The 14,833-nt window shown below is 39.7% G+C and overlaps 1 protein-coding gene across 2 annotated transcripts; it reads left to right on the top strand.

Annotated features, from left to right (window-relative positions):
• Positions 1-10,740: 10,740 nt before the first annotated feature.
• On the top strand, positions 10,741-14,537 carry tbxtb (T-box transcription factor Tb). Of its 2 annotated transcripts, none has more exons than XM_080287753.1 (8): positions 10,741-11,117; positions 11,204-11,468; positions 11,572-11,706; positions 12,045-12,106; positions 12,192-12,268; positions 12,359-12,535; positions 12,857-12,989; positions 13,737-14,537. In XM_080287753.1, exons 1-8 carry the CDS (start codon positions 10,912-10,914, stop codon positions 14,005-14,007), a joined length of 1,326 nt encoding a protein of 441 aa, XP_080143879.1. In that variant the 5' UTR covers positions 10,741-10,911; the 3' UTR covers positions 14,008-14,537. The 2 variants fall into 2 exon arrangements, with proteins under 2 accessions (XP_080143879.1, XP_026046224.1); XM_026190439.2 differs by having other exon boundaries at positions 10,747-11,117; positions 12,207-12,268.
• Positions 14,538-14,833: the final 296 nt, after the last annotated feature.

Raw genomic sequence — 14,833 nt, 5'->3', positions numbered from 1 at the left:
TGGGATTACAAAAAATAAAAAAACATTCTTTTTTAATCCTCAGGCTCCCACAGCATCTAAAGTAGGTCTTTACTGTTGATAGGCAGGGAATAAAGTCAACGCTCCGGAGGAGGAAGGCAGTTCGTGGCAGCCAATTCCCAGAGAAAAAGGCCAGGACCTCCACATCAAGCACAGCTGGAACAAGTTATAAAATGATGTAATTACGCTATAATGTTTAAGACAGTTTGTAATCATTTAGTTACTCATTCTGCATCTGCAGAAAAAACAAAACAGTGAAAGTTCTTTGATCACGATAATCACAGCAGTCACTTTAGCATGTCCACATCTTTGGTCGGTACTAAAACACTTGTCTCCGTTTTATGTTTTTTAAACGGTTTCCATCCGCTTGGTGTCTTTTTATTTGTTTATCCTACAGCGCCATCTAGAGGCCTACATGAGCGCCTCTGCGATGCTCTGCATTGCCGCTGTGCTAAGCTACTGGAAGGTCCACTCACAGAGGTCATAGCTTCAGCAGAGAAATGAGACACCCGGAGCAAAGTCAGAGAATAAAATATATTAAAAAATATATATAAATAATGTGACCGTGTGAAATTTAAATTTCTGAGTTTCTCCACGACTGTGAATCTGGCAGTAATTCAGGAAAATCCTCAGCTGAACTTTGCAGTTTAAAAAGAATAAGAATCAGGTCTGAGCTCAGCAGCACCGGCTTCCGTACTTGAAATGATTTGTTTTTTTTGGTCCATAAGTGACCACCAGTCCTACAGAAGCTTGATGCACCGAGGAAAATGAAAAAACAATTAATTAAATAAATTGTATGAAACTGGATATATTACAGTGCACTTTGTGACAGTCAAGGTGTAAATTTTAGAATTGGCTGCACTCAGTAAACAGTGGCTGTGTTCATTTATGGCTGAATTCAATGAGGTATTATTGATTCCTCTTATTTGTCTAGTGAATTGGACTTTGTTTTAGCACGTTGCTCTTTTAAGAGAGCCTGTGCTGTTCTGGTTTGTGGGCCTCTTTTAATAGAATAGAATAGAATAGAATAGAATAGAATAGAATTCAACTTTATTGTCATTGCACATGCACAGGTACAAGGCAACGAAATGCAGTTTGCATCCATCCAGAAGTGCTTTAGTGATATAGATATATTACAATATATATTAGCAATAGTATAGATATGTGAGTATATTACAGAAATGGGTCTATTATGGTATGTTATAATGTACACGGTATGAAGTATGTTGTGAATATTCTATAACTATAAGTATGTACAGGCTGTAGTGAGTACAAGCTATGTACAGGCTATGAGCAGGATATAAATATGAAAAACTATACAGAATATGAAATAAATAACTTTACAGAATCTGAGATATACAGCTATACAGAAATGGGAACTATGCAAGTTGTAAACAGTTGTAGGGTTAAAAATTATCGAATGTACAGAATGATTATTTACACAGAGCTATACAGTAGTGCAGTTAAGATAAGTGAGATATAATTCCTAGGCTATATAAAGTGCTGGTGGTTGTGAGTGGTGGTTCAGTCCATGTTATTATTGTGTGTTTGAGGGTACGGTTGTCCATTGTAGGTGTGTGTATGTTCAGTCCATGTGTTAACGTGGGTCAGATGTCAGGAGGCAGAGTTCAGGAGTCTGACAGCTGTGGGGAAGAAGCTGTTCCGGTACCTGGTGGTCTTAGTCCGGAGGCTCCTGTAGCGCCTCCCAGAGGGCAGGAGGGTGAAGAGTCCATGTGATGGGTGACTGGGGTCTTTGATGATTTTCCCAGCCCTTTTCAGACACCGCTTCCTGTAATGTGGCGACGACATTAAATGTGACAAAGTTCTGCTTACTGAGATTCACACGAGCCTTGTATTTTACCATTTGTAGACTAGAAAAGTTGCAGATGTAAAGCAAAAACTCAAGGTTTCACTTTCAGCTTGTTTTAACAACATCAACTTCACATTCTCTCTTTTTTCCCCTAAATTTGCACTCACATAGTTAATATACTCACAGCAGCAGTGAATAAATGGATCCTATAAATGTAGTGCACAGTATGGGTGGTTCGCTAGACTAAAACTAATCCGTAGCTACTGTAGCGTGAGCACGGTTTAGTCAAAGTGCAGATGATGATCAGATCTTTTAAAGTTGATTCAATGGAAAATTAAAAAGTTTGGAAAATAAATTTTTTTTAGCATTTCATAATTAGGTATACGTGTTTCTTGGTTTATAATATTGATGTGAATATTCATTATTGTTTTCCTTTATTTATATTGCAGCTTATGTAGTCTTGAAAATGTCTGTCTGCAGTTGTACTGTGAGTGACTTTGATTTTGACTTCCACATGTGTCTTCTGACTGGGTGTAAAGAGAGCTATACTCTTCACAGGGTGCCTGGATAGAGGGGGTCTAATGGTAGAGAGATCCTGTCTTATCTTCCTATCCTGTAAAAGTCAGGCTTCTTGAAGGGGATCTAAGTGTCCTCTGTAATGACTTCCGCTTAAGTAGCAGGAGGAGACAAAAGAGAATGCAATAAATTACTTCAGAGGCCCTTTGGAGGAATCTTTTGCTTCAAATTGCTGAGCAAATAAAACTACCCTTTGTTTCCTCAGAATATCGGGGCTCTGTAAGACATGGAGGTGAGGCAGCAAAGGCCAGAACACCTGCTGGGGCCTAATTGGTCCCGGCTACTGTTAATGGCTTCCTGTGGCTGCTTGTTTACTTCTCATTTGTTTTCTGCGCTCTGTTTCCCGGCCGCTAAAACAAGGGACACTCACTCACTTCTTTTCACTGACAGAAAAGGGTGTTTCACTGATGTGGCGCACGTAAGACCAAAGTGGGCTTTATGCTTTTGAATCCTTGAATCAAGTCAGTTTCACTTAATCAAATTCCATTAAATGTAATTTTTTGACATTGTGCTTATGTAACAAAATTACATGGAATATGTATATGCAAACAAATTATTTAAAGTTAGCATTTTGAGCATAAATATTTTTTGAATGTAGCATCAAATGTTTGTCTATTATTCCTATAGGCTTACAGTAGATTCCCAAAATCTCAGGACCGGCAGTATGACTGGAGTTTTAACTTTCCGACATCTACTCGCTGCTGTGGTGGAGGGAGATGCTACTCAGCTGCAGAGAGCCCCCTGGGCCTTTGTTTGCACTGCAATCAAGAACAAATAGTCAGTGTCTTGTTTAGCATGGACCCGCCTGTAGGAGAGAGCTGATTACTCACACAGAAGTGAGATGACCAAACACAATCTGAACCCTCTGCTGTGGAAACTCAACTGCCCTGGCAGCACCTCGGACTCTTGCAAACATCATCCAAGAGGGAAATGTTGTAATTATGTCCACTGCAAAAAAGACGCAGCAATTGGGCCAGCGGTGTCGCTTCATGCCAGCACTGCGAGCAGATGTCGGAGTGTTTGGAGAGTTTCTTTTGCTTTAAAGCTTTATGGGTCTTCAGGCAAATAAAACTCCGTTTAACAGAAATGGCAGGGGTAATGCAAGAGGCAGCGAGACTGTGAGTTGCACGAGTTGTGGTTCCACTCATTATTAGTTATGCAAGCACACTCACTCATATGATGTAACAACATGTGCTGTAGTTTTAAGAAACTTTACCAGAGATTTTATGTTACACTTCAGGGAATACCCATTAAGTGTATACTGTTGGATTCACAGCTTGTCAGGCAAAAACACAATTTTTGTAGTTTTTCCTCTGTACACAACGACAGTGGATTTTAAATCAAACAATCAAGGTGTGACTGAAGTGTGGATTTTAGCTTGCATGATGTGCATGTGCCTTTTAGGAATCACAGTTTGTATACACAGCCTCCCCTTTTTTTCAGATGCTCAACATTAATAGGATAGACTAAGAAACATTTAGGAGGGAATGTTTTTACACCTTGTTGTAGACGCTCAGCATTTCCACTGGTTAGATGGTTTTCACTTGGTTAGATATTGTGAAGTTGTTTTTCTTAATCATGGAATAATTCTGTCATCGTTGCACTTTAGCTGTGGTGTTTGGTCTTTCAGACTTTTGGTGTTGCTGCGCTGGCCAGTGCATTTCATTTTTTTTAACAATGAACCATATCATTGATTTTCGTCCGTCCTAAAGTTTTTACTGTGTCTTTGATAGGTTTATTTTGGTGTTTCAGCATACTAACGGCGTCCTTCATCTACACCGACATATTCTTGGGCCTCATTACATTGAAAAACATTCATGTTTTACATAAGAAAACTCTTATGGATTCGGACTTTTCTGCCATTCTCTCTCTAACTCACAATACCTGGAAATAAAAACTACGATTTAAAGAGCCATTTATTGATTTTATTTTTAATCTTAAGCCAGATTTCAGTTCTTTTACCCACTTTTCTCACCTTTGGTGCACTTGCTGTTTGCACGTTGTGAATATCTGACAGAACGGTGTCAGCTGGTTTCACTCTTGTTGTTAATTATCTATGAACTGTGTTTAGTTGGAGCATGTACGATGTTAGTACGAGGCTGTCACCCTCAAGCAGCACACTGGCTTTGAGGACATTAGGAGCTTGGTAAGAAAGCAAATGAAGGGCCGAACTGGCAAGTTCTCCATCAGTGTGAAATCTCATCGCACAACACACAAACACAATGAGACAGCAGCTCCTCCTGCCCCTGCTGCACAGCTCTGCCATATGCACATTCCCCACATCCACGAGAAAACTCCAAATTAAAAGCAATTAGAGCTGAAGCCAATCCTTGGTTATGTTTTTACGTAATGAGCCACTTCGTCCAATCTGTCGTACTTTGTGGCTATTTATGTGTTTATTATTAGCTGCTATGATTTATTGGACAGTTCATGCAGTAATTTTCTATCTTTGTGGCCATCTGGTCATAGTCACTTCAACATGTTGAATTTCACAAGTGTGCATTACAGGTCTACAAAATTAGTTTGACCAAAAAATGCCATGTCTGTTACTACAAACTCACCTCAGTGAGTGGAAAATACACATAGGATGGAAGTGGAAAAGTTAGCTCTTAACTTGCAGCATCCTGCTGCAACACACGTGTAATTTTTCAGAGTTTTTTATATTCATGCTTACAGTGTCATTGAGTAATACTATTTTTTTAATACATGTAAGTCCACAAGTCCACACTGTCCTTCTCCAGTCTTCATCCTCTAAAGCTCATAGGGTTTGTGTAGATCTGTTACCTGCTGCACTGTTCTGTGAGTAAACGCTGCCTTGCTCAGGAGTCCTCCCCGCACACAGTTTGCACCCAGCTTCCAAAGTGTGTTGTCACCCGAGTGTGCAGTGTTATCGGGTGTGAGCGGCACCACATTATGGCTATGCTTGAGAAGTAGCACTCCATTAGGAATATATTGCACAACAAGGGGCTCCACCAAGGGGGAGGGCACTGGCCATCCCAGTGCCCCCCAGCAAGACTGTTCTATGTTGGCGTGTTCCACGCCGATATTTTTAGTGGCCCCCGTATGGCCAACCCAATGGGAAAATTGTGGAGGCGGCCCTGTACACAACACTTTGTGTGCAGGTCACAAGAAATCGTAGTTTTTCTTTTTTGATTAAAGTTCAACCCTGATTTTTTAATGCAAATAAGAATATCAATAATATTCCTATTCTAAACATTTGTTGTCTTTCTAATGATTTCTATTACATTTGGGGTTTGAATGGTTTACAAATCACTGTGTTCTTTTTTTATTTGCATTCAGCAGTTTCCCAACTTGTTTGGAAATTGTGTGATTTCCTTTCGCTGGCTTATTGGCTCTCCAGCTCAAATGTAAAACTGACTCTCTTTCGATGTCTGTGTGTGCCGGTTAATAAGTCCAGATCAAAGAAGAGTTCAGAGAAGCTGATCTTCGACAGCAGCCGGGGGAAGGACAAAACGAAGTAAATGTTTCTCAAGGTTAGTGTGAAAACCACAGGGGCAGTAATTCCACTTAAAAAGGACAATGAGAGGTAAACACACCTGTGGCAATGATCCCTGACTGCATCGTCAGGCACACATGCATAGGCCCACACTGACAACATACACCCAGTATAACATGCTACATGCATTTGTCTTTCCTCCAATAATTATAAATAACATCACAGGTTTATCAAGTAAGATAGTTTACAGTGCATTTTGAAAAATGTTTGCAAAAACTTCAGTAAGAAGACTTTTAGCACTTTAGCACTCAACAACAAATATAACTCTACTGAGAGCAATCAGCTGATTAGCATATGTGCTATACATCAGCCTGTCCCAAACTATAGCGTAAACGCTGTTTCTATACCAGAAAAGGTCTAAATGTGCATTTTTAGTCTTATTTGGGGCTGTCTGGCAAACTGAGCATGATGGAAAAACTACAATTCATAATTTTTACACTTTTCTTTTGCACAGATGAAAGCACTTTAATATATAATTCCTCTGGAATTAAATTGAATTTTAGTCTATTTCGGACATTGTCATGCGGTTATACTTACATGCTGGAATAAGGACAAAACAGAGAAGAAGATAAGAGGCAGCTCTGTGTGCGTCTAACAGTTACTTCAAACAGACAGGCCGAAACAACTCGATAGAAGCGGAAAGATTCCTGAATCACTCTGTTGGTTATAAAAATGTTCATATGCGTATATGAACATCAATTTAAAAGCATTTGTCAGGGAGAAGTTTTTAGTCTTCATCACATTTCCTTGCCATTGCTTCATGCTAAATGCGGTGGCTCTGTGGTGTGGTGGTTAACACAAAAAGCAAAAGCTTTCTGGCTTTAGACTGTGACGAGACACAAACCCAGCGATTGGGGGGGACAAGCCGAGTGTCCATCTCCAGCCCGGATTATTGGGAAGGTTACATCAGGATGGATGTGCAGTGTATCATCTGTGCCACATCAAACAAGCAGATCTGCTGTGGTGACTCCTTGGAAAATAAGGGAGCGGCTGAAACTACCTACCAGCTATATATTTTATGGCCTGACCTCAAGTACTTGATAAAATTGAAAAAAGTGTTATTTCCCAAAATGCAACTGTTTCCTTTAAAATTAGAAAGAAATGTGCCAAGGAAAAGCCGCATTTACCCATAGACTTGTTGAAGTTTCCTGATCCAATATTAAATTTAGAAAACTTTATAAATAGTATCCTAACAGTTATTATTAAGGATAGAGAGCATTATTTAAAATATTTACAGTAATGTAAGGGAACGGTGGCGGAGGATGGTGAAGAGACTCAAAAAAGTGAGAAAACCAGAGAAGAGGTTATGCTCAAGTGCTGAGATGAGCATATATGGACAAGCATGCAGGATTCATTTTTTCTCTCACCTCTGTGTCAAAGTGGGCCTAAGCAAACAGAGGATGAGCCTGACTGGAGGGAAAGCAAGAGAAGGCAAACAGTGACTGGTCAAAGCCAGGAGGCATGTGGGAGCGTTAAGGTCGCCTCAGTGCTGAAATCTTAGATCCACTAGCTCTGGAGAAAACTCCCCACCCTATAGACATCCACAGGCTGTCAGTGCTTTAACTGAAGCCCTGCACTGGAAGTACTGGTGTATAAATGTGTTTTACATATTGACTAAAACAATTAATTTACTCTCCAAAAACCTCCCTCTCCATGATAATCATTAGGTACTTTATGTTTTATTTTTTATTTTTTTATCTGAATACATTTCATCCTTATCACACGTGTCTACATAAAGCATACAAAGCTTATATTCAGTTCATTTCAAAGTGCTAATTAATAACAACAGTTCCCTCAAAACACTTTATATTATAAGGTGGAAGAACCTACAAAGAAGACTGAGAAAACCCCAACAATTATATGACCCCTAGTGAGTAAGTGGTTTGGCAACAGTGGGAAGGAAAAACTCTCTTTTAACAGGAAGAAAACTCAGGCTCAGGGAGGGGCGGCCATCTGCCACAATCAGCTGGGTGTGAGGGGAGGAGGACACGACAACTATGACTATTTATGGCAGCATTAGACTCTATAGTGTGTTTTTCACAGTTGGAAAGTTCCATTGCTTCTGTCTATCTTAATACAGAAGTCAGCTAACCTAATCAACAAACCAAAATGAAGAATATATGTACAGCCCTGAAGTCATTTTTGAGCAGAAGAAATTTCTATAATGAAAAACATTCAAAAGTGCAGTTCAAACAGATATTGAGGTTGATCATCTCTCAGTTGATTTTCACGAGTTGTGCCAATGATGGCGAGAAAATGAAATCAAAAAGCCAGTGAACAGCTTATTATACGATAAGCAAATAGGTTAAAATATGCGAAACGCTTCTCTTTTTTTCTCGAGATTCAAAGCTGAGACAATACAAGTTTAAATCTTTTTTCTCAGGTTTGCTTGAATTGCACCTGCATTTCATCCTTTGAGGATTGAGGGGGGGGTGGGGTGGTCTGGGAGGGGATCTAAAGCGCAATAGAGATCAATGTTAATTCACAGTCCTGCTGACCCACACCAGGAAATGGCCTGGTGTGACAGTTAGCACCAGGTGGGGTGTTGGAGGAGAAGAGACAGGCGCCAAATGGGACACTAGGACTGTGGGAAATGACACCTCTGACTTTTAAACCATTTCTACCTCGGCTAATATACAAAGGGGTTCCTCTTTTTAAATGACTAAATAACTAATAGAAAAGGAAGTTATAACTGAATGAAATGCTCTGCACTTGTAGATAAAAGAGACCACATTCACAGCCAGAAGCTTGACTTTATGAGGACCTTCCAGACCGAGCTGATTGACTTGATTAGAATTTAATGCTGCGTCTTCAACTTTTCTATTAAACAGACAATCCCTGAGATCCCTGAGAAGAGCAGGAAAGCAGATATTTACGTCAGTCTTCTGAGGCAAAGATACGCCCTTTCTTTAACCAACATGGTTTCCACATAAAAGTTGGTAAGTGACATGGAAAGTTTAACCTTTGTCTGTGAGATCTTTTTTGTTTTTTAGTAACATTCATATTCATTGAGGCGACACAATCTGAAGGAGTCTTTCAGCTTCTCTTTAACCTGAGTGGGATTTGTTTTTCTCTGCTTGCTGTGAACTCTGGTCCAGACTGCTGGACACAGAGTCAGACTCACTGTGCTGGCAGGAGGAATGAGGCGCCCAAGATTTGGTTAGTAACACAAGCCAACCGCAACACAACACCACAGAGCTATACTGGAAGCTAACACGTGGGTGCCACAAACTATCTGCTTTTATCATTTGTTTTTATCTTATTTGTTATTTCTTGGATGCCACCATGGCAACGGCAGTATATAGTAGTTATTTGTGAGGGTGACACTGCTGTACTAAATGGATGTAAATCACTTTTTCATTTAGTGAGTTATCAGTGACTGTGTTTTTTCTTTCTTGTTCTACCGTAGGTCCTTCCAGGCATCGGCTCCAAGCAGGAGGGGGAGCCAGCCCAGCCTATCGAAACAACGGGAAAGTGTTCAGACTCACAGACCCTCGCATCCCCAACACCTGAGCAGGGTGTCAGGTGCATGAAAGCAAATATGAAAAACAAAAACTATTTAGACCGATGTTCATGTGTGAGTGTTTTCTATGCAGCCAGCAGAGTTTGAGACTTGGGTCTGTGACACAGGAGCCTTCAGTGATTCACTTTTCAAAAGGTAAAGGTTCTCAAAGTGAACTGTTTTCTTCAGGATTCAAGATTCTTTACTTTTGTGTCAGTTTGTTTTAATAAAAACATTCATCTACGCTCACCGGCTTTTTTAAGTTTTAGTAAAATGATCAAGGATGTTGTTGTTGCACTTTGTGTGCGTTTGTCTAGATCTCTCATTCATTCATCACTTAAATTAAATTTGATTGGATAGAAGTGAGCTGGGGCTCTAAAGGTCAAGATGTGCCTGAGATGATTACACTATATACAGTACAGCTTGGAAAGCATTCACAGTGTTGAATACTTACATGCTACATGTTTTTTTAAATACATTTTTAAGATTTTCAGTCAAATTTTTTTCTGTTTGTCATTATGGTCTATTATATGAAGGTTTTGAATAAGGCTGTACAAACTGTAGAACAAGTGAAGTGCTGTGAACACTTTCCACATGCACTCTACATTATAAATAATAATAAAAAATAAATGTCATAAAAGTGAATGAGTAAGACATTGTCCCACAAGCAAAACATACACATACACAACAAAATATACACTAAAGTTTTGACTATAACGAAACATCACTTCAGACCTTTTTTCTTTGAGAAAATGTGTATTACATTTCCTCAAAGAAAAAAAAAACTCTCCATAAGAGATTTAGAGTTGTGAAACTTGGACTAGTTCAGTCAAAAATAATTGGAGTTATTAATTTTTAATTTATGTGGATTTGTGAACTTTTATTTGAATTTCTGTGTGTTTGGATCACTGTGTTGTTCATTTTATTTGTTTATCTTTGTTCCTTCCTTTTTTGTTGATTTGTTTATGTTGAAAAAAAAAACCCAACAACAACACAGAACTGAAAAGGTTTCAAGCTGTAGCTCAGAAATAATTCTCATAAAATCGGGCTGCCATCAGTTTACAATAAAAGTGAAAGAATTACTCAAACTGCAGCGTGGATCTTGTGAAGGCCAGCTCAGCGATTTGCTTTCTGCAGGTGTGGCTTTGATCAAAGTGTCAATGTTTACAGGTTGATGTAATAAAGAAGGTCAAACTGCTTTATTCAAAACGCTGTCATCCTGTGGGCCTCAATGATATGGCCGCTTTCAGCCAATCTGCAACAAGTCTGCGAAGATCAAAGAGGAGATGAGCCAACCACCTCTCCTCCAAACACCCATCCTCAGCTGGAGCTTCTCTTTAGCCTTTATATGCAGGAGCTGTGAGTGACGTTCAGCTTCCTCGGACAGAAGTTGTTTTTCCAATTGCACAAGGAGACGAAAGAGATTCTGGAGCAGCTTTAAGGTTCTTCAGTAAGCTACGTGTTTCAGCCCTGGAGGTACTGGACAGAATGGCGACAGGCGCTGGCGAGTGTCCGAGCAAGGCCGTTCAGTACCGGGTAGATCACCTCCTCAGTGCGGTGGAGAGTGAGCTGCAGGCCGGGAGCGAGAAGGGTGACCCCACGGAGAGGGAGCTGAAAGTGTCCTTGGATGAGAGCGAGCTGTGGCAAAAGTTTAAAAACCTCACAAATGAAATGATAGTTACAAAGAATGGCAGGTGAGCGCATGGACGGATAGACTGATGTAAAACACAGTTCTAAGTTTCTTCCGTTTTTTAAAATATGTGACTTTTTTTTTTTTAAGGCGCATGTTTCCGGTGCTGAAAGTGAGCGTGTCTGGACTGGACCCGAACGCCATGTATTCCTTTTTGCTGGATTTCGCGTCTGCAGACAACCACAGGTGGAAATACGTCAACGGAGAGTGGGTGCCTGGTGGAAAACCCGAACCTCAAACTCCCAGCTGTGTGTACATCCACCCAGACTCCCCAAACTTCGGCGCGCACTGGATGAAGGCTCCCGTCTCGTTTAGTAAAGTCAAACTCACAAATAAGCTCAACGGAGGAGGTCAGGTAAGTGCAAGGCAAGTTCGTGCCGTGTTTTTAAAATGAAATACACAATGAAAATGCGTTTCAGAGACACAACATAGCTACATCTGCGTTGTCGTTTTTCCAGATCATGTTAAATTCTTTGCACAAGTATGAGCCACGCATTCATATAGTTCGGGTTGGAGGCCCACGGAGGATGATCACCAGCCACTCTTTCCCAGAGACACAGTTTATTGCAGTAACGGCGTACCAAAATGAAGAGGTAGGCAATGCACCGATTGTGTGTGTGTGTGTGTGTGTGTGTGTGTGTGTGTGTGTGTGTGTGTGTGTGTGTGTGTGTGTGTGTGTGTGTGTGTGTGTGTGTGTGTGTGTGTGTGTGTGTGTGTTTTAGAATAAAATGAGTTTAGCAAGAAATATGGTTAACAGAAATAGAATACAAATAAAGTTTAATGTGTGCGTAATTTACGCACAGCTTTTGCGCACGATTTAGTTTATTCGGGTTTTTTTAATTTGGGGTTTTGATTTTGCTCGTTTGTTTGTTTAATTTTAACAAACCATATCCACGTTATTTATACATTTTTTTTAATATTTGGATTTTAGATAACTGCCCTGAAAATAAAGTACAACCCTTTTGCCAAGGCCTTTCTAGACGCAAAGGAGAGGTAAGGATACATGTGAAGTTTAAATTTTGCATTAAAGCGTGTGAAAGGGTTTTCTCAAACAACACAATCAGTAGAAATAAACCAGTCTTCATTCTCGCAGGACTGATAATAAAGACATACGAGAAGATGCCAGTGAAAACCAGCAATCTGGTTACTCTCAGTGTAAGTATATCTTCTTTTTTCTTTCTTTTTTCATTGTAATAAGCAAGTGGTGCTAATCTTTTCCTTTATTTTCTCCTCTCATGGAGACAGTGGGTAGCTGGTTTATTCCAGGGGCAGCTCCTCTCTGCCCTTCAGCCAGTCCTCACAGCCAGTTTGGGAGTCCAATCTCCCTCTCGCCATCCCATGGTTGCGAGCGCTACTCAACTCTGAGGACCCACCGCTCTGCCCCTTACTCCAGCCCGTATACCCATCGGACCAACTCACCCAGTGAGTATCTCTCTCCACCAGTTACCTTTTTATAGAATCACACCACTTCCTTCCCCAACTATTAACAAGAAACTCAAACAAACGTTACTGAGCTGGGAATGTTTTGCATTCCTTTGGCTTTTGTGCGAGCGGAGCCTAAGAGCTGTAAACAGCGTGGCTTTGCACAAGGATGTATGAGATTCACCCCTGTCACTGTCAGGGGGACTAGTCCTGAAACATACAGACAAAACAAAAGGTGATAAACTTTATAATAAAGATATATAATTTGACTTTTGACAGATATATCCAAAACCACTGAACACAGATGTCTTTGTGTTGCAGCCAGTTTCTCAGACAACTCTTCAACCTGTCTGTCGATGCTTTCAAGCCATGATAACTGGTCCAGTCTTCAGATGCCAACACACTCGAGCATGATTCCCATGGCCCATAACTCCACCTCTGGTACCAGTTCTAGGTTTGTGCTGTTTTCTTTTGCTTATTTTTCTGACTCTAGTCAGAAATGATAGGATAATCACAAAAGACAATGAAAATTCAGTCCTTGGATGTGCAAGATCACAAATCTTCTCTCAATTATTATCTTTTTTAGTCCAGTATTAGTAAAGCATTAGGAGGAACAAGAGTTTGGTTCACGTTTGGTCAAAATGATAATTTAAACATACAAATAATTATACAAGATGCAAATAGTGCATTAATAATACTGGCGAGAAAGGAAAAACACATATATAAGGCAAAGATTTCAGCTAAACTAGATTATAAATCAGTTATTTGTAGCAAAGGTCCATTTTTATGCATTTTGAAATAGATCATGTACAAAAAGAATTACGTCATTAGAAGTTAAAATACTTAAACTGACTCTAACACTGAAGCTTTAAAGAGTGTGAGGCACTGACTTGAGATTGTTTGTTTGTTCTCACAAACAACCGTTAGATACAAAATCCATACAAAAAGTAGCATCATCAGAGACGTTGAATAGCTCTCCTTCATTTCTCTCAAATTTAGCTTTTCATTTTGTCTTTTTCACTTTGCAAAAACTTAATGATCTTTATGTATTTAAACTAAAAAACACATTGAACAAATACAACACATTTAAAAAAAAACAAAAAAACTTTATCGATGCCATGTCTGAACATTTGAATGAGAAGCACTTTTAAAACATCCAAAGAAGAGACGAATGAGAAGTTTTCTGTCCATCTCTGTCCAGTCAGTACACCAGCCTGTGGTCTGTGAGCAACTCGTCACTCACTCCGGTGTCCCACAATGGGGGGATAAACAACTGTCTGAGCTCCCAGTTTCTTCGAGGGTCCAGCAGCCACTATCCCACCCTGTCTCATTCAGCAACAGTGCCCTCCTCTGGCTCTCCCATGTACGACAACAGCACGGCCACAGAAGTGCATGATACGGCTCAGTATGACCTCTCGCCACTTGGCCGACTGCCATCCGCCTGGACCCCAGTTACGCCTCCGTCCCTGTGATGAAAAATTCTCTTCAAGCTGAGAGAAAAAGAGAGAGATCGCCATGAAACGTTGACCTCGTGCTTTACCTGATGTTGGTTTGAAAGGTGAAATTAGTTCTCAAAAACACAATTTGGTCCTTTAAACATCACTGATAATGTTCGTTCAGTTTCTAAGACATTTAAACTGGTGCTAATGAAAAGCAGCAAAGGCTTAAATTCAGCCTTCAGAGGACTACTGAAATAGCTGGGGGGGATTTTCTTTTGGTTTACTTTTGCTTGAATTCATTCAAAGTATTTATTCAAAAAAGCAGGAATTTTAAAATGTTAATCTGCTTACATTAAGCATAACTTGCATAACATTCACTGCAGTAAGCAACAAAGATGTACAGTTGAAAAATGTTAAATTGCTAATACATTGTTTATAGTGTAAATGAGAAAGGAATCCAGCAAACTGTAAATAGCTAAATGAGGGTTTTTCAAGGTTTTTAAATGAAAAGTGGAATCCATTGTCAATATTCTGCAATCTGACATTAAAGATCATGTTTCTCATATCGTCTCTTTTACATTCTCCCATTGTCCTTTCATTGTCTGTGTGGTTTTAATCATTTAGTCATATTGATTCAACAATAAAAATAAGGGACAAAAGGTTTACTGATTTTTTTTAAGCTGAAACATTTCATTAGGATTGAGCTATTTTATTTTAAATCATTTAACTTTATTTACTTGTGTACACTATTCACACTGACTTCAGCATGTGCAGTATGTCTTTCTGCTTCTTGTTCCAATGAGCAAAGAAGAATAATTTTACACATAATTGTGTCTGCACTTTGAAAAAGTTTTCACAG

This window comes from Astatotilapia calliptera, chromosome 13, assembly GCF_964374335.1.
Source record: "Astatotilapia calliptera chromosome 13, fAstCal68.1, whole genome shotgun sequence".
NCBI lineage: Eukaryota > Metazoa > Chordata > Actinopteri > Cichliformes > Cichlidae > Astatotilapia > Astatotilapia calliptera.
This window is presented reverse-complemented; position numbering and strand designations above follow the sequence as displayed.

Excerpts from the sequence above, each read along its gene's own strand:
- tbxtb (XM_080287753.1), top strand. The coding sequence starts at position 10,912 with ATGGCGACAGGCGCTGGCGAGTGTCCGAGCAAGGCCGTTCAGTACCGG. Across the intron at positions 11,118-11,203 it reads ATAGTTACAAAGAATGGCAG|GCGCATGTTTCCGGTGCTGA; the intron begins GTGAGCGCATGG and ends TTTTTTTTTAAG. Across the intron at positions 12,990-13,736 it reads ACCTCTGGTACCAGTTCTAG|TCAGTACACCAGCCTGTGGT; the intron begins GTTTGTGCTGTT and ends ATCTCTGTCCAG.